We start from the raw sequence: 21,309 nt of genomic DNA, 5'->3' as shown, positions 1-21,309 counted from the left end.
AAAAAAAAAAAAAAAAAAAAAAAAAAAAAAAAAAAAAAAACATGTTAGCCAATACTTGTCTGGGATTAGGTAATGTGAAGTCCTCTTTTATCACCTCCAAGGATATTCATAACCAAATATATATGTATTCCAACTTTGTGCAAAACATCAAATCTGCGCTCCCATGTAAATTTTCATTGTCTGCAAAATCCAGTCACTTGTCACGCACTTCTCTTTTCGGGAGCATATCTGGTCGTCTGAACCTAAACTTGAATCTCATGCCTAGATACATACACCAAAAAATGAATGAGTAATCCAGACCAAGCAGTTTCGGAGAAAATAAAAGGGGTATCATCCTTATTTTCACTAATATCAGATTCTATGAACAAAAAAGAATGTGATGCTTCAAGATTAAGTTCGTTACCTGAATTCCTAGAGAAGAATTTCAGTATCTCATCAATTATTATTACCTGCATAAGATAAATTTTTATAAGCAGTGAAGAAATAGAAAACAAAGGATGAATAATTGCAACTGATGAACTGAACTTTTACTATGAAATATAGCAAGTCTTTGCTAGTTGTGCCTGAACTCTCAAAATATCGATTATTATAATGAAGTAATGATTTTGAAGAGACTTACAGGAAATGAAAGATATAACACAACAGTCCACTCTGCCCAACTAAGGGGTGTCACCTACATCACATATAGATTACATCCATAAACAGATGTCAAATTGAAATATAAGACTGAAAGAACAATCAAAGAACTTGCAAGAAAAAGATCCAAACTTACAGAGAAAAGAACGGATAATGGCTGCACATACAGAATGAGTACATGAAGCAGCATCGTCAGTATAATTGAACCAACAAGCCAAATATTACTCCACGGGGGGATGACACTAAAATAGATAAAGAAAATAGTGAATTACTTTTTAAATAAACAAAAACAAGACCAAAATAAAAAATGTATGTAATCCCAAAATTCTTAGTTTTCCCAATTAAGAAAGCTAGTGCAGAACTAATCATATGTAGTGTTGTAAAAATCGGCCTAGGCGCTCCGAGGCCTAGGCGATGATTTCAGCCCTAGGCATCTTTTAGTTGGCCGGCTGACTAACCGGCCGACTAGGTGCCCTAGGCACCAAGTTGGGCGCCTAACTCCGCCGAGTGGTTTTTTTTTGTCTGCTCGGTTAATCCTCTTCTATATTCCTCCAGCCATGTACTCAACTAACCATCTAACATATGTAATTGACTAGTTTGTGGGATTATAATAGTCTAACAACTCACATCTCTGAGTGGGAAAAGTGGAGATGATATACTCGAATTACTCGACCGCCTAGGAGGCACCTAGGCGCTAGGCACCCCTTGGGCACCCGACTAGCGCCTAGCGCCTTCTGCAACATTGATCATATGCAGGATGGTGACAAGAGACAAGAGGCTTAGGGGCAGTAGGAAAAAGGTTACAGTGATTCCAGATGAGAAACATCAATGTGTTCCCATGGTTCAAACTGAAGTTCTATATATCAAAAGGATAACAGTAACAAAGTTTTCAATTAGATCTCCTCCTACAAAGTAATTTGTTATAGAACATTTCCTAAGCAAGATATTATGAAGGCAACTCATGATTTGGCCATTTGGGTATTGTACAGAGCAAGAATGATTTGTCTCATGTTTGACCTATTAACTGTCCAAGGAAGCTATTGATCAATTTGACTTGTATACAATGACACAATGATCTCGTTATATGTTCTATGAACACAAGGGAAAATTGGAAAAATTAGAAGTCAAATTGAATTTTAGTGTTGAGTACTCACAGCAGGGATTGATTTTCACTGAGATTATTCAATGCATTGAACATCTCAACAACAACAAGCACTGTCATTGCAATAGTAGATGGGTGCCGATCACTGAATATGCTGCAAGGATAGGTAGTTTCCCTTGTTGAACAACTGTCAAAATTCATCTGCAATTATACCATGAAAAATTGACATTTATAAAATATGATTCATGGACATCCAGATAGCCTTCATACTGAATAATGTATTTTATGAGTTAGAATAATGTACTTTATGTGTTAGAATAATGTATTTTATGAGTTAGAATAATGTACTTTATGTGTTAGAAAAATGTATTTTATGAGTTAGAATAATGTACTTTATGTCTTTATGTGTTTTTGGACCGATGATTGAACAAACACCTTTAACCATCTTGACTGCTGTAAAACTTACCAATTCACTGTATGGGAGTTTAGGCCCATTATCATAATAAATAAACCACCATATGAATCCTGCTACAGTGGCTAGCCCAACATATGCTGCATAAATTGAAATTTCAATTGATAAGCTCCCAAAAAAAAAAGAAAAAAAAAGAGAGACTCTAGCCACATCAAAACAGGTCAATTGTTATTACAAGAGGCATGGAATTTGTATTACAAAACAGTGAAAAGGTTGCTAAAATTTTACACATTTTAGATTCATTAAAAAGAGTATGGATCATTTGACCACAGAGCACAACAGCAAAGAAAAACAGAAAAATCAGCATCCAACTAGTAGTTGATATTTGGGAATAATCACCAAGCAATAATAAAAATAAGTAACAAGTGGAGACTCTAGAAATCATTAGGAAAGTAGTTATATGAGACTTTATTAAGAAAATGCTGGAATTTTATAACATTAAAGCTTTAAAAAGGCATTTAATTTTTCATGTAATTTTATCATTCAAGACTCTTGCCCCAACATATAATTTATCTCCCTCTCTTGTAAGATCTTTTAATTGAATTATGAAATTACATGTTAGTCATATTTATTAAATGGTAGAATAACACAATTTTTAAAAGGACTAATTGTGGCTAGCAAATGAAAGCCAAGGATGCAATGTGGCAAAATTAAAAAAGCAAGACTAAATGTAGCAATGCCATAATAGTCGAAGACTAAAAGTGGAATTTGCTCCAATTGCTAGTTCATACTTCCATTTAAAATCAACCTTTTATGGCTTTATTAAGAATATGCTGAAATTTTAAAAATAGGGTAAACACACTGTTTGACCACTAACCAAATTATATGAAGTACAGTATAAAGTACGCAAAGGCACCCATGTTACCTCCAACAACTAGATATCGGAAGAAAAGCCACCCAGTAACAACTGCTTCATTAACCTGTCATTGTAACAGGTTCACGGATGAAACATTGGCAGACTATCCTTAAAAGAGAAGGGTTAAAATTTCATGCTCATAAGACAGGTTACAGATCAACTTATTTGAATAAAATAAATTAGTAAAACAAAGACAAGCCTTTTTAAAGCTATAATGTTATAAAAGTATTTCTAAAAAACAGAAGTAAAAGCAGCAATATAGCAAAGATGAAAGAGGCCAAAACAGCAATGTTAAATCAAGTCCCTGTACACTACAGAAGGGGGGATACCTTGCGAGGTTTAGTCTTCATAACATCTGAGTCTTGTTTATTGAACCCAATGGCAGTGGCAGGCAAACCATCAGTAACCAAATTTACCCACAGCAACTGGACCTGTAAATAAACAAAATACTTTCTTATACATCCAAGCAGCATAGTTACCCACAACAATAGCTAGTCAATTGGCATAACTTATTACATTACAAAGTCTAAAATCATTAAAAGTGAAGTTGAAAACAGAAAATTAGAACTAGTCAAGACTATGAAGGGTGCCAATTCAGCAATACTTCTGCAGGAGTAATCCTGGGTTGTACAGATCACGCATCCACTCTAGGTTAAAGTCTTAAAGACAATAGGTGTTTCCACTCATCCAATATTTTCCTCAATAAAAATTGCATAACCCCTGAAACAATCTTGACAATATCTCATGCAAAATACAATGACGCAAGTTTGAACTAACGGAAGACAAGGCCAGCTAAGTGCAAATCTGGCCTAGCTAATTTTGGAGCCAAAAAGCTAAAAGTCAAGCCAAACATTAAGGGTAGCGTTTACTATAGGGAGAAATTCTCCGTTTTAATAGAACTATCCAAAATAGACATAAATATTTTATACTTCAAAGTTTTTGGAAAATGCTTTACGATTTATAGAGTTCACTTGGCGTAAAGAAGCATAAAACAGTTTTCCAAATAAGTCATTTTTTAGCCCATAGGCTTTGCACCTTTTACATACTAAAAGTTATGTAAAACGGTTTATGCATGTTCTCTAGTATTTTCATTCCAAAAGTAGTCCTATAAATATAACCTTGTAATATTTTTTTTCCAACAATGCTAACTAAAGTACTAAACACTAGGAAAACTTCTATACTGGAAATGCTTTTCCCTGCAAACATTTTCCTTTTCTTCCTTTTTGTATGATGCGATCAAGGTATTAACGATGCATTAATGACACTTCTGAAATTCCAATTATCTTCCTACAGTTAAAGTGTGTTAACTTCTAACATAATGAACGCAAGTCCTTTATTGTAATTTCGAGCATCTTCAATATAAAAAGAATTTAAATAGTCAAATATCCAATCAACTCTTCTATTTCAAACAGAAGTGTCAATGTGCTCAGCCAAACATATTAATAACTTTTTGAACAAGTTCCTTTTCTAAAACTCTAACCAATATAGATCTTTATGGAAAACCTTTAGCTACGCCAAGCATGCTTAAAAGCACTGTACAGCTACACAACTTTCAGTGCCTATTATCTCCTAGGGTTCACAGGAGAAAGATGTAGCAAGTGAGCAACATTTCCTCTGTTTTCAAAGAGGTGGTTCAAGGTTAGAATTCATAACCTAACAGTGAATGGTTAATCAGTTGGTTAGTAAAACAATTTCTTTGATACGTAATAATTTTGGTAACTACAACAAATTGGTTGTAACTAAACACAGAAGAAAATATCAGCTGCAAAGAAAGACTCACTGGCGCAAGTGTGTCAGGTATTCCAAGCATAGCAGCCACAAAAATGCAGACTACTTCACCAATGTTTGAAGATATCATGTATCTGATGAATTGCCTTGTGTTGTTATATATAGCCCTCCCCTCAGCAACAGCCTGCTTAGAGTAGAAAAATTACTGTCACACAACAGAATATATGATAGAAACCTTCCAACTTTACAAGCATATATAAAGTTTACCGCAACAATTGAGGCAAAATTGTCATCTGCCAAAACCATATCTGAAGCACTCTGAAAGTTCATAGCATAGCATAGAATGTAAGTAAAAATGTTTGAACAAAATTACAACATAGCCAAATCATAAAAATGCAGAAGATTATCAATAAGTAAGAAGGGAATAACAGACAAATGTCATCTTTATAATAAGGGTAGGCAGGATAGTCTTTACTGCTATTTATTTATGTATATTCTTCTATCTCAATTTAGGAAAATGGCATAGAATATGTTGATAATAGAGCCTGCATTGACATTGGCAACTAGTTCAGACTGTCTTGACAACCTTTCAAATGAACTCTGTACAACTGGACCGTCAAGATATTTATATAAACAGGAAAGTTCACTTTTAGTGCGGTTTTAGCTTTTCCAAGAATACAACCATAAAGTCAAACGACTTGAGGTTGAAAAGAGTTTATACTTAAGCCTCTGAAGTGATGAGGTACTGATAGCCAAGCAGTATTAATGTACTCCAGACAGCATGGCCCTGTCTTATAACCAGGACATACAGATATTTATCAAACCCATAAAATAATTACGGCAATACATCTCGTACATTACATCCAAAAATTCATTTGAATTATAATCCAATAATCCAAATCTACATAGAATTCCAGTTGCACACAACACATGAAGGGTATTTGAGTATTTGTCTAAAATATGTAGCTCAGAAAGTAACAAAGCATATATAGTAGTAAGTCAAAGGTTATCCACTTGAATCATAATGACTGGAACCACAATTATAATGCCCCTCCTGAAAAGTACCACAACATTGGGCAAATTTCTTCTTGTGCTGCACATAAGGCCACCTCAATGGACTACCAATTAAATAAGGACTATGCTCAGGCCTATGTTCTTTGGAATGCTAGCATCAATGTTCATTCTCAGCTTTTCATATGCATCACTTGAGATAAGATGCTCTAAAAGAAGGAATACCTTTGCAACAGCTGTTCCTGATCCCATGGCAACCCCAATATCTGCTTTCTTGAGTGCAGGTGCATCATTGACTCCATCTCCAGTCATTGCAACCTTAAGAAAAGAATTAAAGTGAAGAATTCATCCCTTTCAAGATACTGAAGAATAAAACCCACACAAAGAGATAATAAGCCAATGTCACATGCATGGAACTGAAAGCACTAATAGCTGGAGTACCTTCCATATAATTATTTTCATTTTTCAAATGGGAAAAGTTACTAAGAATGACCAAAATAGTGAAATCATTCAAAAAGGCCACAATAATTTAGCCGATATTTAATAGCACACAAGACGACACTAGCCTTAAAGAGCAAATTGCCTCATCCAAACTAGCCCACGCGCAGGTGGGCAGTCAAGCTCTTAAGAAGACCAGAAGAGAACATTCTCCAGTAGCAGGACAATAGAATTATCCAGAAAATTTGAAATTTTAAACGTTTGAAGCTTTTGAGTACTATACCTCAAAATTATTTGTCATTTTTAATTTTAGAAGCAGCTCATTAATTTTCATAGCAGTTTAGTTTTTAAAGTCGGGTAATTTGGTAGATGCTTAGCAGCATTTTTCCAGCAGCTTCCACCTTAGGTCTGATAGTAAGATATTTAGTAGTTTTCAAGTTATTGAAGTCCTACTTGTCCAACAAGTCAAGTAATAGGTAGTTTCCCGAATTTGAAGGATCAGTTTTGGCAAGTTCAGGATTATGAATACCTTTTACAAAGTTGAATTATGATTTATGAATTTAATAATCTACTGATCTAGTTATTTCTTTGAGTTCTTGAGATGCATTTCCTGTTTTTGGGGTGGGGGGTTATGCCTGATGAATCCTACATTGAATTCCAAGATTATTCTTCTTCCTCAACTACCTCAATTAAGTACACATTTGGCTTTCTGCAAACTTCTGTTACATCAACAACACACCAAGCAAGAAGAGGTTTGGTTTTTAGAAATGCAGCAATATTCATTGTTTTAAGGCGGTTCACTGCCATTGGCTCACTCAAGCATAGAGTAATAATCTATAATAAGCTATAGTTTAAGAGGTAGCCAAAAGGTATATCCATAATATTCTACTAGAAGACAAGATGCAAAGCAACACTGGAAGCAGCAATATCTACAGTATACATTCAGTGTAAAAAATAATCAGCATCAACCTGACAATAGAAATATGCATAACACCTACCACTTCATTTTGATTCTGTAAGGCTTCAACTAGCATCCTTTTATGAGATGGTTCAACCCTAACAAAGAAAAGCACATGCCATCAACTGCAGGAAGTATACTTAGATCATCCTAATTTCTTGGATAAAGGATGCCTACTTTATGTCCAGTAAAGGAAAAAGAAATGTTCAGCACTAAAGGTCTAACATCTCATGAAAAAAGAAAATCAGAAAAGGCCAAAGGGGAGGGCTCACCTGGATAGAAGTGTCATTCTTTGCAAGGCCACTACCTTCTGTGATGCTGGAAGTTCTTCAAACTCAGTAGCAGTATAAGAAAGTCCATCAAAATCTCCCAAGTGATCAAAGGCACCAATCTTCTGGCACAATGATTCAGCTGTGGCCTAAAAGTATAATTCAAATTGAGCAATTATCATAAACAAGTCCAACTAATAATATTCAAGAAATGGCAGACCATTGGGTTACCTTGTTATCTCCAGTGACAACTATTACACGTATCCCAGCTGTTATACATGAAAGGATGGCATTTCTTACTTCCTCCCTTGGTGGATCAAGCATTCCCACCTTTGAATTGTTGAAAGGGATAAACATAAGAAACAAAAGTAACATCAATAACAAAAACATAACTTTAAAGCATTACAAATCACTGCAAGATTAATAATAAATCATCTCTCATTTAGAGAATTAAATAATAGTACAAAATATAACATTGGCATGCAGTTTAGTGTTAGAAGCCAAACATTAAGCCATTCATGAGTTATAAAATTTCTAGTGCAGGGCACGAAGAGAACCCCACTATTCAAATAAATATATATCTACCAAAAACCTTGCAGTCCGGTGGCAAATGCGGAATGCCTGTGACTCAAGGTAGGAAGACTTATGTTCAATCAACATTCCCTTTAGTATCAAAACATAAATGATTATATGGAGTACAAATCTTCAGCCAAGGTGAGTGAGTACATTCTGTAAATCATTATGATTGGAGCTCATATTAAGTGCTGATTAAATTGTTTTCTACAGAAGAGAAAGCATACCAATCCAACAAATGTGAGGTCTTTTTCATCATCAAAGGAGAGAGATTGTTGGCCTATAGGCATCCTTTTCAAGGCTAGAGCAAGGCATCTTAGAGTTTCTTTTCCTGCAAAACTGAAACAAAAAAAATGATCTGCATCTCCAAACAAGACAAGGAGACAATCCAAATGTTAACTCGCATAGGGAATATGCAAATCTAATATATCTAGAAGGATGTGCAATAGCATTTAAATCTAAAGTGAATAAGCCTAACCTGTCAAATCTTGATTCTAACTGGGCTTTCATATTTGCGGTAAGAGGAATAGTAGAACCATCATCATTGCACAGAATACTGGTGCATCTAGAAAGTATGCTTTCTGGTGCACCTTTAGAAAACATAATGTCCATCTGCTTCCTGCTGCAAAGTACACTCATCATTTTACGGTCCCGAGAAAAATCCAAGGAGGATACCTGAAAGCCATCAGATTTTTAGTCAAAAGTTTGCAAATATATGCTATATGGCCTACAAAAGAAATACAGTTTTCTAAGCTATACTTGTTTATGAAAAAATAAATTAAAATAAACCGATACAAAAAAATAAAAGAAAAGAAAAATTAAAAACCATTATAAAGAGAAACACACAAACCTTTTTAAATTGGCTCTCCCAATAACGGTTGCAATAGGAAGCACGCTCATGCTTGCTTAGCATATCTAGTGCAGATGGCATAGAATCAAAACCAGGAAGACCAATCTGACAGCAATTAATTAGAGAAGTAATATGGTCAATTCTGTCATTCTTTTACAACTATCAAAATATATACTCAAAACTTAAAGGTAATTCTAATTCTAAGGTCAATACTAACCTTTTCAGCCAACACACGAAGAGCAACTTCAGTTGACTCACCAATCTTCTCATAAGTCCTCTTGTCAGGATTGTATCGCAAGACAGACTCATTGCAAAGAGCTGAACACATTGCAATATGGAGGAGGCAAGGAGATTGTGCAGGAATCTCAAGCTGTAATATAGTAAAATATAAGGATGCAGCAATAATTGAAAAATCAGAAGGAGACACTGACAAATTGCCAGCAACTAATACTTTTTCAATAGTATGTACTTTTTAAGGCAAGCAAACATTAATGTGTATTTTATATGTTTATATACTAATTACAAAATACGACCAAAACCCCATCTGATTGTTCTGTTTGGAACAAATGCTTAAGCAATTGCTGACTACAAACAACGAAAAAAATCAAAGATTGCCAATCATATCTAAACTCATTTCAAGCTCTTGAGAGCTCATTGGTTACGCAACTATAGGATTTAGGCCCAGTTTTTATAATCAGCTTAAAATAAACACTTTTAAAGTAAGCTCCTTTCAATAAGCTCAAAACAACTGATAAGGGTTTGCCATTTTAACTGCCTTCAAAGTGTTTTTCAACTTATTTCAGTAAGCTCCTTGAAATAGCTTATGAAAATAAGCTCAAAACAGCTTTCCATAAAACCACAGGTTCTTTTATAAGCCTCTGCAAGCACAGTAGAAAATCAGCATACATGCCTGCAACAGCAGATCAGCTGAAAATAAGCTCCTCCTAACATAGCTTCATTTACAAAATTTCTATTTTCAAGTTTCAACCACGGCTTAGGCTTTTCCATTCATTAAAAACAAAGAGGTCTTGAAATTTTAATGTGTCACCTCTTCCTAAAGGAGAGAGTTCACATGACACCTAAAGTGCCAAATTCAAATGAAATAGTATGTTTAATAGAGGTTCCTCACAAACTCCATTTACCAATCTACTGGCTTTACATACCCGCAATATATTATATAGAACAATTTCTGGCAAATACAGAAAAACATGATGATAAGGGTCAATCTCACAGCCACAGCTAACTTGAAAGCAAGAATATAGAAGTGTCCTATCATCAAATACTTAACTACTCTTTAAAACTCCTTCAAAAACACAATACTAAAGGTCAAAATTTTTCAAAAAATTAGATGTTAAGAGCCAAGGTTTATGAGCAACTAAATAACCTTTATTTTCAAAAAAAAAAATAATAACCTTTATTTTCAGATATAGCATAGTATAGCATAAAAAAGATATAAATAAATAAAAAGAAATGTTGTATGCCAGAAAGTTATTCCAAATATTGTGATGTTATGTTCTGACTTACATGAGAAGTGAGAAGTCAATTTCAGCAAAATTAAATTGTTTTGTAGGAAAGATAATAGAACTAACAATAAAAGCACCTGGACACCTGTGCTGCCAAAAATAAATCCCTCGGGAGCATATGTTGTGCCACTAACGCAGTACTCAACAGCATCTGGACCATGACTCACAGAGTGAAGCACACAAATCTGGAAAGGCAAAATAACATATCAATGAAACCTCACAATCTAACCTCACATAGAGATCCCTTCTAAATTTTTTCAAGCCATATTAAAATGCATGAAAAGGAATAGCAGAGGACATTAGCATCAGTCTCATTATAGAACTGAGGGAAAATGACTCAATGCAGCATATTCAAATAAACGTAAAAGATTAGGAAATATTAAACAAAAGTACAAAACCGCAGAGGCCCATAATAACACAGCATTTCTAAGGCTCACCGATACCCTATATGACAAACACCATCAATAAAAACAAATAATACCACAGAGCGAATGGCTCCTACAAACACATCCAATAAACTACTTGGAGCAGAGTGCAAGGTGATGACTGTTAGAAACTAAGATTGGGCTAGGATCACTCAATTGAGCTATAATGTACATGGGCCAAACCACACTAAAAGATTGAATCCAACCAATTAGCTAGTCTTATAAACCCATATATTCTCTCTTATTTTATCAAAATGTGGGACTCTTAACACTCCCCCTCAAGTGGACAATCGGGCCATTTTGAATCTAACTGGTTGACCACTTGAAATTGAACTCCAACAAAGTGGACCGTACAGCTTGGACGCCACCAATAACCATAACCGGGTGAACACAAAGTGGACCGAACAGGCTCTGATACCATGTTAGAAACTAAGATTGAGCTAGGGTCACTCAATTGGGCTATAATCCACATGGGCCAAACCAGACTAAAAGATTAAATCAAACCAATTCGCTTGTCCAACCATGACCTTATAAACCCATATATTCTCTCTTATTTTATCAATGTGGGACTCTTAACAATGACAAAATGCCTATGATTCACAAGGTTATCACCTTTGGCACAGACATCATGTTAGATATCAAAAGAATCAAATAAGAAATGTCTGATTGGAAGAGACCACATAAGAGACAAACTTTTAACATTGTGAAAGAATGTCTAATAATTCATAAGGTTTTCACCTTTGACACAGACATCATGTTTGTAGTCAAAGTGCCAGTCTTGTCACTGCAAATCACAGTTGTGCAGCCTAAGGTTTCTACTGATGGTAGGGACCTGACAATAGCATTTAACCGAGCCATTCTTTTTGTTCCAAGAGCCAGACAGCTGTACAAATTGAAGAAAGCAACATTGAGTATTCAATTTGAAAACAAGAAGCCCTATGCAACTATGCAAGTGATACATGAGGAGGATGCTAAGAGTTTCAGATGGGTCTTTTGTTATTTTCCAACACAGCAACACCATTTCACAATATCTGAAACAGGAGTTCAATGCTCACGTTGTAACAACTGCAGGAAGCCCTTCAGGAATTGCAGCAACAGCAAGTGCAACTGCAATCTAAACAAGCAAAAGAAATATCAACATTACAATTACTTATAAACATTAAGGTAAGAGGTCCAAATAAAATACATGCAAATGTTACAATTCGCCTCAAAAGAAAGATGTTCTATCCTTTTACCCATTACTTAGAAAAGTTGAGCCACTAACTAGTTCTGGTACAGGATACTAATACTACACAAAATGATAATGAAAGAATATTTAGAACATGAAAACCATGTGTCAGAGATAACAACCATTAAAAACCAGCTTCTTTCACATCAAATGTCACCTCAAAACGGATTCATTATCCTAACTTCCATCTCCGGGCAGCCACAGCCCACAGTTATTGCTTATCAATCTTCTTCACTTAAGGCAATGCCATCATGATAGAATATTTTGGGATCATTTATGGCAGCAGATTCAACAAGATGGCAACATTCCAATCTCTCCATGCTAGTTTCTAGTTGAGTTTTTTCTTAAATCTTTTAGTAGTTTCTTTTATTATTAGTTTCCACTTTAATTATCACCATAATTACAGTATAACATAGTGAAGTGAACTACATTGATAAACCTAATTCACATACCTTAAAGTAATGTATTGCACCTCGTAGGAAGCCACCATGGGCAGGATCACCAAAATGACCAATGTTTACAACCCAAACCAATACACAAATACCTGCAATGACCTAAACCCCCAAAATAAATTAAGAGTTCAGGATATAAAAAAATACAAAACTTACTAGAGCATATAGGTGAATAAAATGGATAGATATCACACTTATACCTTATGAAGCCATTTCAAAATAATAAAACTCCGCAATTAATCTCATTTAGTTGAGTAGCATATTTATCTCAATTTTATCGAGGGAAACAAAAAGAAAAAGAAAAAAATTAGCATGGTAATGTAATACCAATGTCATCTTTACTTTAACTTAACTTCAGAAGTGTGAATAAGTATCATCAGGGCACTACATTGAAAAGTTTAGGCCTATTAGTACAAGTGCAGGCAGTGACTCTTCGTCAACTCCCAGACGACTGCCTAGTAATTCCAATAATGGTATCCGTGTCAGACTGTCAGGTTGATTAGAGTAAAAAGCCTAAATGCCCCTTTTCACTAGTTACTGGTTCTTGAGAAATTTAGAAAGATGGAGTGAGGCCCATTGACTTCCTACCACTCTAAACCTTTTCTATGCTCTATTGATTCTTCTCACCATAGAAGTCTTATCTTGGTTCTTTCATCTTCAATTTTTGCTGCCTGGATGGTGTGCTATATGTGAAGTGTTTGACTGCAGGAGGCTGACATAGAAATTTCTCTTTGCTCCACTATATGGAGCCTACAGTTTGTATGCTCTAAATATTAAATGATCTTGACTTGATATTTGTGGCACAGTATTTCAAAGTATTGTTCAAATGAGATTTCTGTAAGTCCGAAATAAGCAAAAATAACCAGCAATGGAACAAAATTTTAGAAGAAAATAAAGAAAATCAAGTTAAAATTGCACAACTGGAAACAGCTTCCTATCACCTTTGCAAGAAAAACATATAATAATGATAATAATTATAATAATAATGATAATAATAATTATAATAATAATAATAATAATAATAATAATAATAACACCAGCAACAACAATAATCACCTTTGCAAGAAAAGTACCAAATTCATCCAACTTCTTCTTCAATGGTGTCGCTTCCTGCACCCATATGACAAAAAATCACTTTTATACTTTGACAATAGCTATTTCTATGCATGCCTAATGTAATCATATCAAATGCTCACATCTTCAGTTTTTAGCATGGAATCACGTATACTGCCCATTGCAGTATTTGAGCCAACCCCAACAACAACAGCTCTTGCCCTCCCTGCAACCACTATTGTGCCCTGGCCAACAAAGAGAAGGTTATCTAATGTATAATACTATCATATACAGCACTCCCTTAATAAAAGGGAAATAGAAACACAGAGGCAGTTCCTAACTGTCTATGTACAACTATGGTTCCAGCAAAGAATTTTAACAGGAGATTATGGAAGCAGAGAAAGAAAAGAGCTATATAGACGCTATATAGGTCTGAAGTTAAAGGTATAAGAAATACAGGAAAACCTAAAACCTAACCAACAATCTAAATACTGAAATTTTCCATAATTATACAAACATAAGACTAAGATTGCTAAACCAGGTAAAAGCTCATTTAAATCATTTCTGATTCGAACACCATTCAATTGTTCTTCTACAAAGACTTGGCCCTATAACAGGGCGAAAATCGACAATGTGGTCAAACTCTTTTAAGAAGGAAAAGAAAATATGAAGTGAAGGGGAGAAGGAGTCAAGTTGCATGGAATCAAGGGGTAGAGTTGTTAAAATGAGAAGATAGCAGAACCTCATTTGTCACCAAAAAAAAAAAAAAAAGTAAGACTTTATTACTTCAATGAGGTAATACTGGCTCTTAATAAATTAGGTAAAGAAGGTGTAGATTGATGGTTATCAGTTTATCACGCATATCAAGATGAGGCTAGGACTCACAGTGGAAAGTTTCATTCTCTTAATGAACTTACTGAGAAGAGGATGTTCGTCTTATCTTGGTACACTGCATTGGTAGTAGTTGCTGCATCAAGCTCTTTCTCGACAGAGCAGCTTTCGCCTGTCATCATCACGGATAAAAGATAATAACACAAATATATGATAGATGCTCCATAACAGAAACTGCCAGCAAGGATGAAATATCATTTTTTTTTAAAATTAAAAAATAAAATAAAATCAAACTTGTGAATTTTATACAAACACAAACACCCACACATGTATAAAATAAAATATACTGACAAATGTGGAACTCACCCTTCTCCACAAAAGTAACAACAAACCCAATATTTTGGTCTGTAGCACTCCCATGGCCCATGTTCAAACTAAATATCCCCTTTTCATTTTTGTAATACTAAGTAGAGTTACTAAGATTTTGACTAATTTTAGATGATCAAAGTTAAAAAATGATCAGATGCACAGAGGATAATATCAACTGAAAAACTGAATAGTTTTAGGAAAATGAAACATCAACATAATTAACTTGAAGAGCACTGCAAATTTGAGTAGAACAGACATACTCGCATTAAACTTGTCCAAGGATCTGCTATAAACAGATGTAATGAATCAGAATTATCACTCTATATAAACTAACCTGTAAGAATTGCCTGGTCAACACGCAGTTGATCACTCAAAATCTCTATCATTCTCAGATCTGCTGGAACTTTGCAACCCACTACTCATTCAAACAATAGTGAAACAACAAAGTAAATTGGCATTAGATGGCTTAATAAGAAAATCCATCTATCAGACTTTGCAAGTTGAAAAAATGAATATAATAATAATAATAATAATAATAGTAATAATAATAACAATAACAATAATCATAATAAGAAAAGAAAGAAATCATGGAACATACCACTGACTTCTACAATATCCCCAGGGACAAGGTCTGTAGCTGGTAATATTGAGAAGGAACCTGATAGAATTATTGCAAGTGAGAAGTAAGAATATGAAGTCTTTTAAGTCAAAGCAAGAGAGTGAGAATGCATAGAATTGAATATTTACACAAGTGGGATTGGGATTTTGTAAGGAGATTACAACACCCCAAGATTATATTTAGTACTTAGGGGAATGAAAAAAGAGAGCCATAATCTCAAGGCCAGTTGCATATGGAAGAATTATATATGCATAGCTTTTCTTCAGGAAATAGTAATCTATTGCCACAGTGGCAATGACTAGATTCAAGTTGGACTGTATTTTGTTGTGTTTTTTCTCCCCTCCAGGTTTCTTGAAAAGTACTCTCTTAGAAGTCCAACACAGCATAATTTACATCTTAGTCTTGGAGTGAACAAAATATGAAATGAGTAATACATTTTCCTATAGAGAAAATCCTCTTTTCATCACCCTATATTAACTCTTCATTGATCCACAGAATTTCTCATGCATTATCAAAAAGGATTTTCAATCTCTTTGTTTAAGATTTTTTCTTTGAGGTTTTGCCATTTTTGGCCCTAACATTTTCCTAAAAGTTGCCCAGTCAATATCCTTATTCTTTACAAAGTTATCAAAAATGTGTTCCTCCAACACTAACTCCATCAAATACTAGCGAAATTGGGTCCAAAACTGGGCACTTTTTGTCCCGTGACTCCCGTCTTTTCTACTCTGCCCATTTTTATCCCCAATCTTTTACACTTTACCCATTTAAAAAAAGGGACCAAAAAGGGTAAAATCTCATTTTTCTTAGCACATGAACTTCCTTGGTCCTTTTATACAAAGTACTAGTAAAGTTTTTCCAGTAATGTGCTGCATCAACAACCATCACCCTCATGACAAATTTCAACATATATGGAACCATGGAGGCCCTAAACCTTGAGCTTTTAAACATGTTGCAAAGAATCAAACTATAATACTGCATAAAAATTGCTGGGTGGGATGTTAATTAAGCAATTGAAACAATAGGATGTTAATTACCATTACGAAGAACAGTAGCAACATCAGCTTGATAGGCACGTAGTTCCTGCAATTAGAAAAATTACTGAATTAGATGCAGGTTTAAGAAAAATAAAATTGTGCTCAATATCCTGATTTGAGGATGATTTTTAGCTTAATTTCCTCTTTATTTTTCCTTGAATTTTTCACTAGAGGACTCCTTGTCTCATTAAATTGTATCCCCTTCCTACTTTCATTTAATAAAATTTGCTTATAAAAAATTATTAGCATAGTTGTAGATTTAGTAAAAGGAAGGCATCAATCACAATTTCACAATGGAACAAAAAACAAAACTATAAATTTTTCAATACAATGACTATTTGATCTGCCATCTGGTTCTCATGGTAACATTTATAGTTTTCATTCTTATTTCACGAACCCAATGCCCAGTAGAGAGAACATATTAGTAATTATAGTATGACAAGAATATACAAGCCAAGTGAATATACTAAATGAAGACATGCACTTGTAACACCATTAGTGCTTCCATATCAAACTCAATGCAAACCTCGAGAGCCTTTTCAGCATTTGTTTCTGTGATTACCCCTACTGCAGCATTCGCAGCCAATATCATCAAGATAACCTGTAAAATTAGCATGTTAATTCGAAGAATGCAGCAATTACAGCAAAATAGAGCAAGTATATGCTTCACCATTGCATCAACTATAACAAACCTAACTTGGAAGATAATGATGAACAACCATGTATAAATACAGTTATTTCCAAGCATTACTTCACAAAAAGCTAGTTGATCAAACAAGCCAAAACAAATGGATGTTGACCATTACATTATGCATGGCTTATCCATGAAAGCCTGGATAAGAATCCTACCAAAAAAAGACTTGGAATCACAATAGAGCATTGTCTCTATGATAGTAATGATACACTTGCAATATTCTCTCAAAACAGAACCTAGATGGCTAGATCCAAACTTGGCCTCCATGTGACAAGTATTTATTCATTTTGGATTCCAACTATACTAGGCTGATAAGAAACTTCATTCATTTTCTGTCCTCTCTGGCACTACTGGTATATCTGTATTCCCCCTCAACCACCCACCCAAAATAATAAATAAAAAAAATATAAATATCCAGAGAAGAGAAGAAAATTCAAATAATAGCATTTAAACAGTGATATTCCATTGCATTTTATTCAAAACCAAAAAGATAAAAGAAAATATTAATCAAAATTTAGACTTAAAAGGGTCTTACAGAAGGTTCCAAAAAGGCCGATAACCCTGTCTCTCCATTAGCCAATGCCAAAAAGAACGATATGAAAGCAGCTACAATTAATATCTTAACCAGCAAATCATCAAATTGTTTTAGCACCAGCTTCCAGAAAGGAGTACCTAATGAGAAATTATGATATTAAGCCACTATAGTTGACGACACACAGGTAGAGTTGGGGGAGGGGAAACAGAGAGAGGATTAGAACTTACTTTCCTCATGAGGCAGCACTGGTATCATTAACAAATACAGCACCCAAAAAAAACAAAAACAAAAATTAGAGAAGGCAAGGACAAAGGACTTAAAACATGTGTTTTACTTGTACATAGAGTAAATAGAAAGAAAAGGAGGCACAATAAAAAGTACCAAGAAGTTCAGATCTAATAATTTGTCACCTTAAAATGTCAATATGGTTAGATATTTTGGTCAGCTTGTTTTTGTGGAATTGATCATTTCTGAATACTCAGATTTTTAAGATTGTGATCTTTTTTTATGTATGCTCCAGCAAAAGTAACCATAAACTATAATGGAGATTTATGTTCAGAGTACAACCTTTTGGTGTTTTCTTTTAAGCATTCGGTGGGTTAAATTTAAAACACAGTTGTATATGAGTGGCTTAAAGTTTTAGCCTATTGTGGAACAGGTTAACATGGACTGTAGGATAGGTTGGAGCAGGTCACTGAAGGCAGTTGAACAGCATACTGTGTTCTTTCCTTCCACCCAGATAGTTTCACACTTTAACCATCAAGAGTGGCCTTTTAAGTCAATTAAAGGCCTATGATTCTGAACCATTTACATAAAAAATTTATAAACAGTATCCATATGCTTGGCTATTAGGTTAAAAATCTCACACTGTCATTACTCATCAGCATCAAACCCTTACCTCCCATTATACAGGCATACAGCAAGCAACAATTTTTATATTATGAGCCTGACTCACTAGCTACATGCAGCCTAATTAATATTCAAATAGAGCATTACGAATATTTACAAATGTGAAGAATATTTCATCATTAAATATTTAGTTCAACCTCAATGAACACTAGGATAATGAATACTTAGTTCAAAGTTTCAAGCGTAACGAACATTTAATTCAAAGCTAACAAACAGTGAAATTCTTTGATGTATATTATATACATTGCCTTGACTATGCACTTAAATTTACACTGCCACAACTCAAAAGCTTTATAAAGTATGCATTTTAACAAATAAATCAAATTTGTTAAGTTTTGAAAGCATATCAAAATGGATGCTTGACGTGACTTTTAACCACCTATCTACCAGCATTTCAAACCATTCTTGACCTGCCCAACTCAACCTGTAATTAATTTGGGAGAGTTACAGGCCACCTATTTTTATCAAACTGTTTCTAACCCACTGGTCTGTCCAATACTAATTCAGTGATCACAGACTAATGTAGTACACAATTCTGTGTATGCTAGTCACAATGCCTGGCATTCATGATTTGGGGTAAATTTGTATGATAAAATTAAGAGTGCAGGAAATAGGGGAGGGGGTAAATGCTTACCGTTCCTTCCATATAATCTTGCATTTTGTACAACCTGAGAAACAAGGAAAAATTGAATCTTTAAACTCCCTGATGAAGGAAATAAATAAATAAATTGAACCACTCGTCTGCCACTCTACCAACATAAAAATAAAAACACAACAATACAATAATAATTGACTAGAAAACGAAAGTCATCAATTGCAGGCTAATTAAACCAGCATTTGAAATTGATTAAGATTCCTAAAAACAACAATGCATTTAATTTAACTCGATTCACTGCCAATCACGAAACGATCACACAGTAGTAAGAACAACGCACCTGTGCATCTGTAAGACCTTTGGATTGCTCCACGCCGAAGTATTCAAGCACCTGGCCAAATAATCATAGCATTGTATCACATCATACTGCTAACAATTGTCCCAAAAAGAAAAAAAAAAAAAAAAAACGAATTGTTCTCCAATACTTTGAACGAGCCGGAAACGAACGAAAATATACCTCTGAAACGGATCTAGCGTAAGCGTCCTCCATTAGAGGAGGAAGAAATGAGGTTCTGAGATCAGTGTAATTTGGAAAAGTGGAGGGTTAGATCTGAATTACAGGGATGGTAAGTACAGAGAAGTAAAATATTGCTCGGAAAAAAGCGCCTGAAGGATAACGTGACGATTGGTCGAGCATGTGCGTGGGATGGTAGCCTGCTCCGGCTGCTCGGCACTTTCACCCTAAATTCCTCATTTGCTGTAACTCTAATCGTACTATAGCTCATAGGTTAGAGAAAATGTACAAGTATATTTGCCTAAAATTTAGGTCACAAATGTACTTTTTTTTTATTTACGATGTTACTATTTGAAGTCACATTTTACGTGAAGTTCGTGTTGTAATTCTAATTAATAAAGTGTCATAAGAAATAGATCGGTTATTTGTAATCGACTGATTCAAACTAATGAAACCAACAGATAACTCCTAATCAAAAATCTTGTGGTCTAGTGACACCCGGTGTACCGATTTACACTTCCACATAGATGATGGAGTGGGTTCGAGTCTGGATACTACATTGTAACAGAGTCAGCAGTACTAAAAAAACCAGATAACTCTTATTATGAATCAAAGTTGAAAACTTGTAGTTACTAAGTTAATTATTTGATCAACTTATATGAGATTGTCCTTACAAATTCAATTGTTTGATTGAACCGTCGCAAAGTCTTTCTAATATGATTTTTTTTCTATATAATTTGTGATATACTAGTATTACATACAAAAAATGGGGTTTATTCAATTAATATTACCAATTGTTAACTTAGCTTGTTAGCAGTCTATCACCCTTTTTTCAATTAAGGTACTCTTTTGTAGCTTTCTTTTAGTTAAAATAATATTATTAATAATAATTAATTAATTAATTGTACAAATATTACTCCGTACATTGTAATAGTTAATAGTACTCACACAAAATTAATCAATTGTACAATTTTGTTGATTTAGTGAACTAATCAATTTTTCTTATATTTTTATTTTTTGAATACAATTTTTAAAGCAAATGTGGAGTAGATATTGGGCTTGTTTGGTTATCAGCGGTTAGCATTTAGCGGTAGCGGGTTGTGTTAGCGGTTACCAAATAGCGGATTGTATTAGCAGGTTTGACCAATGGATTGTATTAGCGGTTTGTAAAAAGATGGTTAACATGTAAAATGACCAAAAGGGTATACATTATATATATATATATATATATATATATATATAATAACAATAACAATAATCTCTATATATATTAAATAGAAATATAAATAAATAATAATAACAATTAAAAAAAAAAAAAAAAGAGACGAAGGGGAGCCGGGGGCTCCCCTTTTAACTTCAGATCCCACATCGGCACAATATAAAACAGGGGCATTGAGGCTCCTCTATAAAAGGGCCTCAATGCCCCTTGCTTTTGTTTTCAATACCCATCCGATGTCCCACATTGGATGGGTATTGAAGGGAAGCCTCAAGGTGAGAAGCCTTGAGGCTTCCAGAATTACCAAAAAACAATTTTCTTTTTTAATAAAGAGGGGCGTTTTGGAGAAAGGCCACATTTCCCTAAAACGCCAAACCCCAAACGCTGCTTTGGGGTTTCAGCGGTTTGGAGCCAATCTG

General features: G+C 34.4%; 1 protein-coding gene across 1 annotated transcript; it reads right to left on the bottom strand.

Moving 5' to 3' along the window:
- Positions 1-44: 44 nt before the first annotated feature.
- LOC116027431 (calcium-transporting ATPase 3, endoplasmic reticulum-type) lies at positions 45-19,934 on the bottom strand. Its single transcript, XM_031269060.1, has 34 exons — positions 19,678-19,934; positions 19,501-19,551; positions 19,200-19,233; positions 17,884-17,901; positions 17,657-17,793; positions 16,954-17,028; positions 16,428-16,473; positions 15,373-15,432; positions 15,109-15,189; positions 14,492-14,577; positions 13,718-13,819; positions 13,578-13,631; positions 12,522-12,623; positions 11,897-11,955; positions 11,580-11,724; positions 10,494-10,601; positions 9,111-9,263; positions 8,894-8,998; positions 8,522-8,718; positions 8,271-8,382; positions 7,702-7,800; positions 7,474-7,619; positions 7,242-7,299; positions 6,031-6,123; positions 5,062-5,112; positions 4,847-4,978; positions 3,396-3,497; positions 3,076-3,130; positions 2,205-2,290; positions 1,791-1,939; positions 773-878; positions 620-673; positions 404-449; positions 45-261 (listed from the first exon to the last, which is right to left on the bottom strand). Exons 1-34 carry the CDS (start codon positions 19,708-19,710, stop codon positions 194-196), a joined length of 3,003 nt encoding a protein of 1,000 aa, XP_031124920.1. The 5' UTR covers positions 19,711-19,934; the 3' UTR covers positions 45-193.
- Positions 19,935-21,309: the final 1,375 nt, after the last annotated feature.

Source organism: Ipomoea triloba, chromosome 8 (genome assembly GCF_003576645.1).
Source record: "Ipomoea triloba cultivar NCNSP0323 chromosome 8, ASM357664v1".
NCBI lineage: Eukaryota > Viridiplantae > Streptophyta > Magnoliopsida > Solanales > Convolvulaceae > Ipomoea > Ipomoea triloba.
This window is presented reverse-complemented; position numbering and strand designations above follow the sequence as displayed.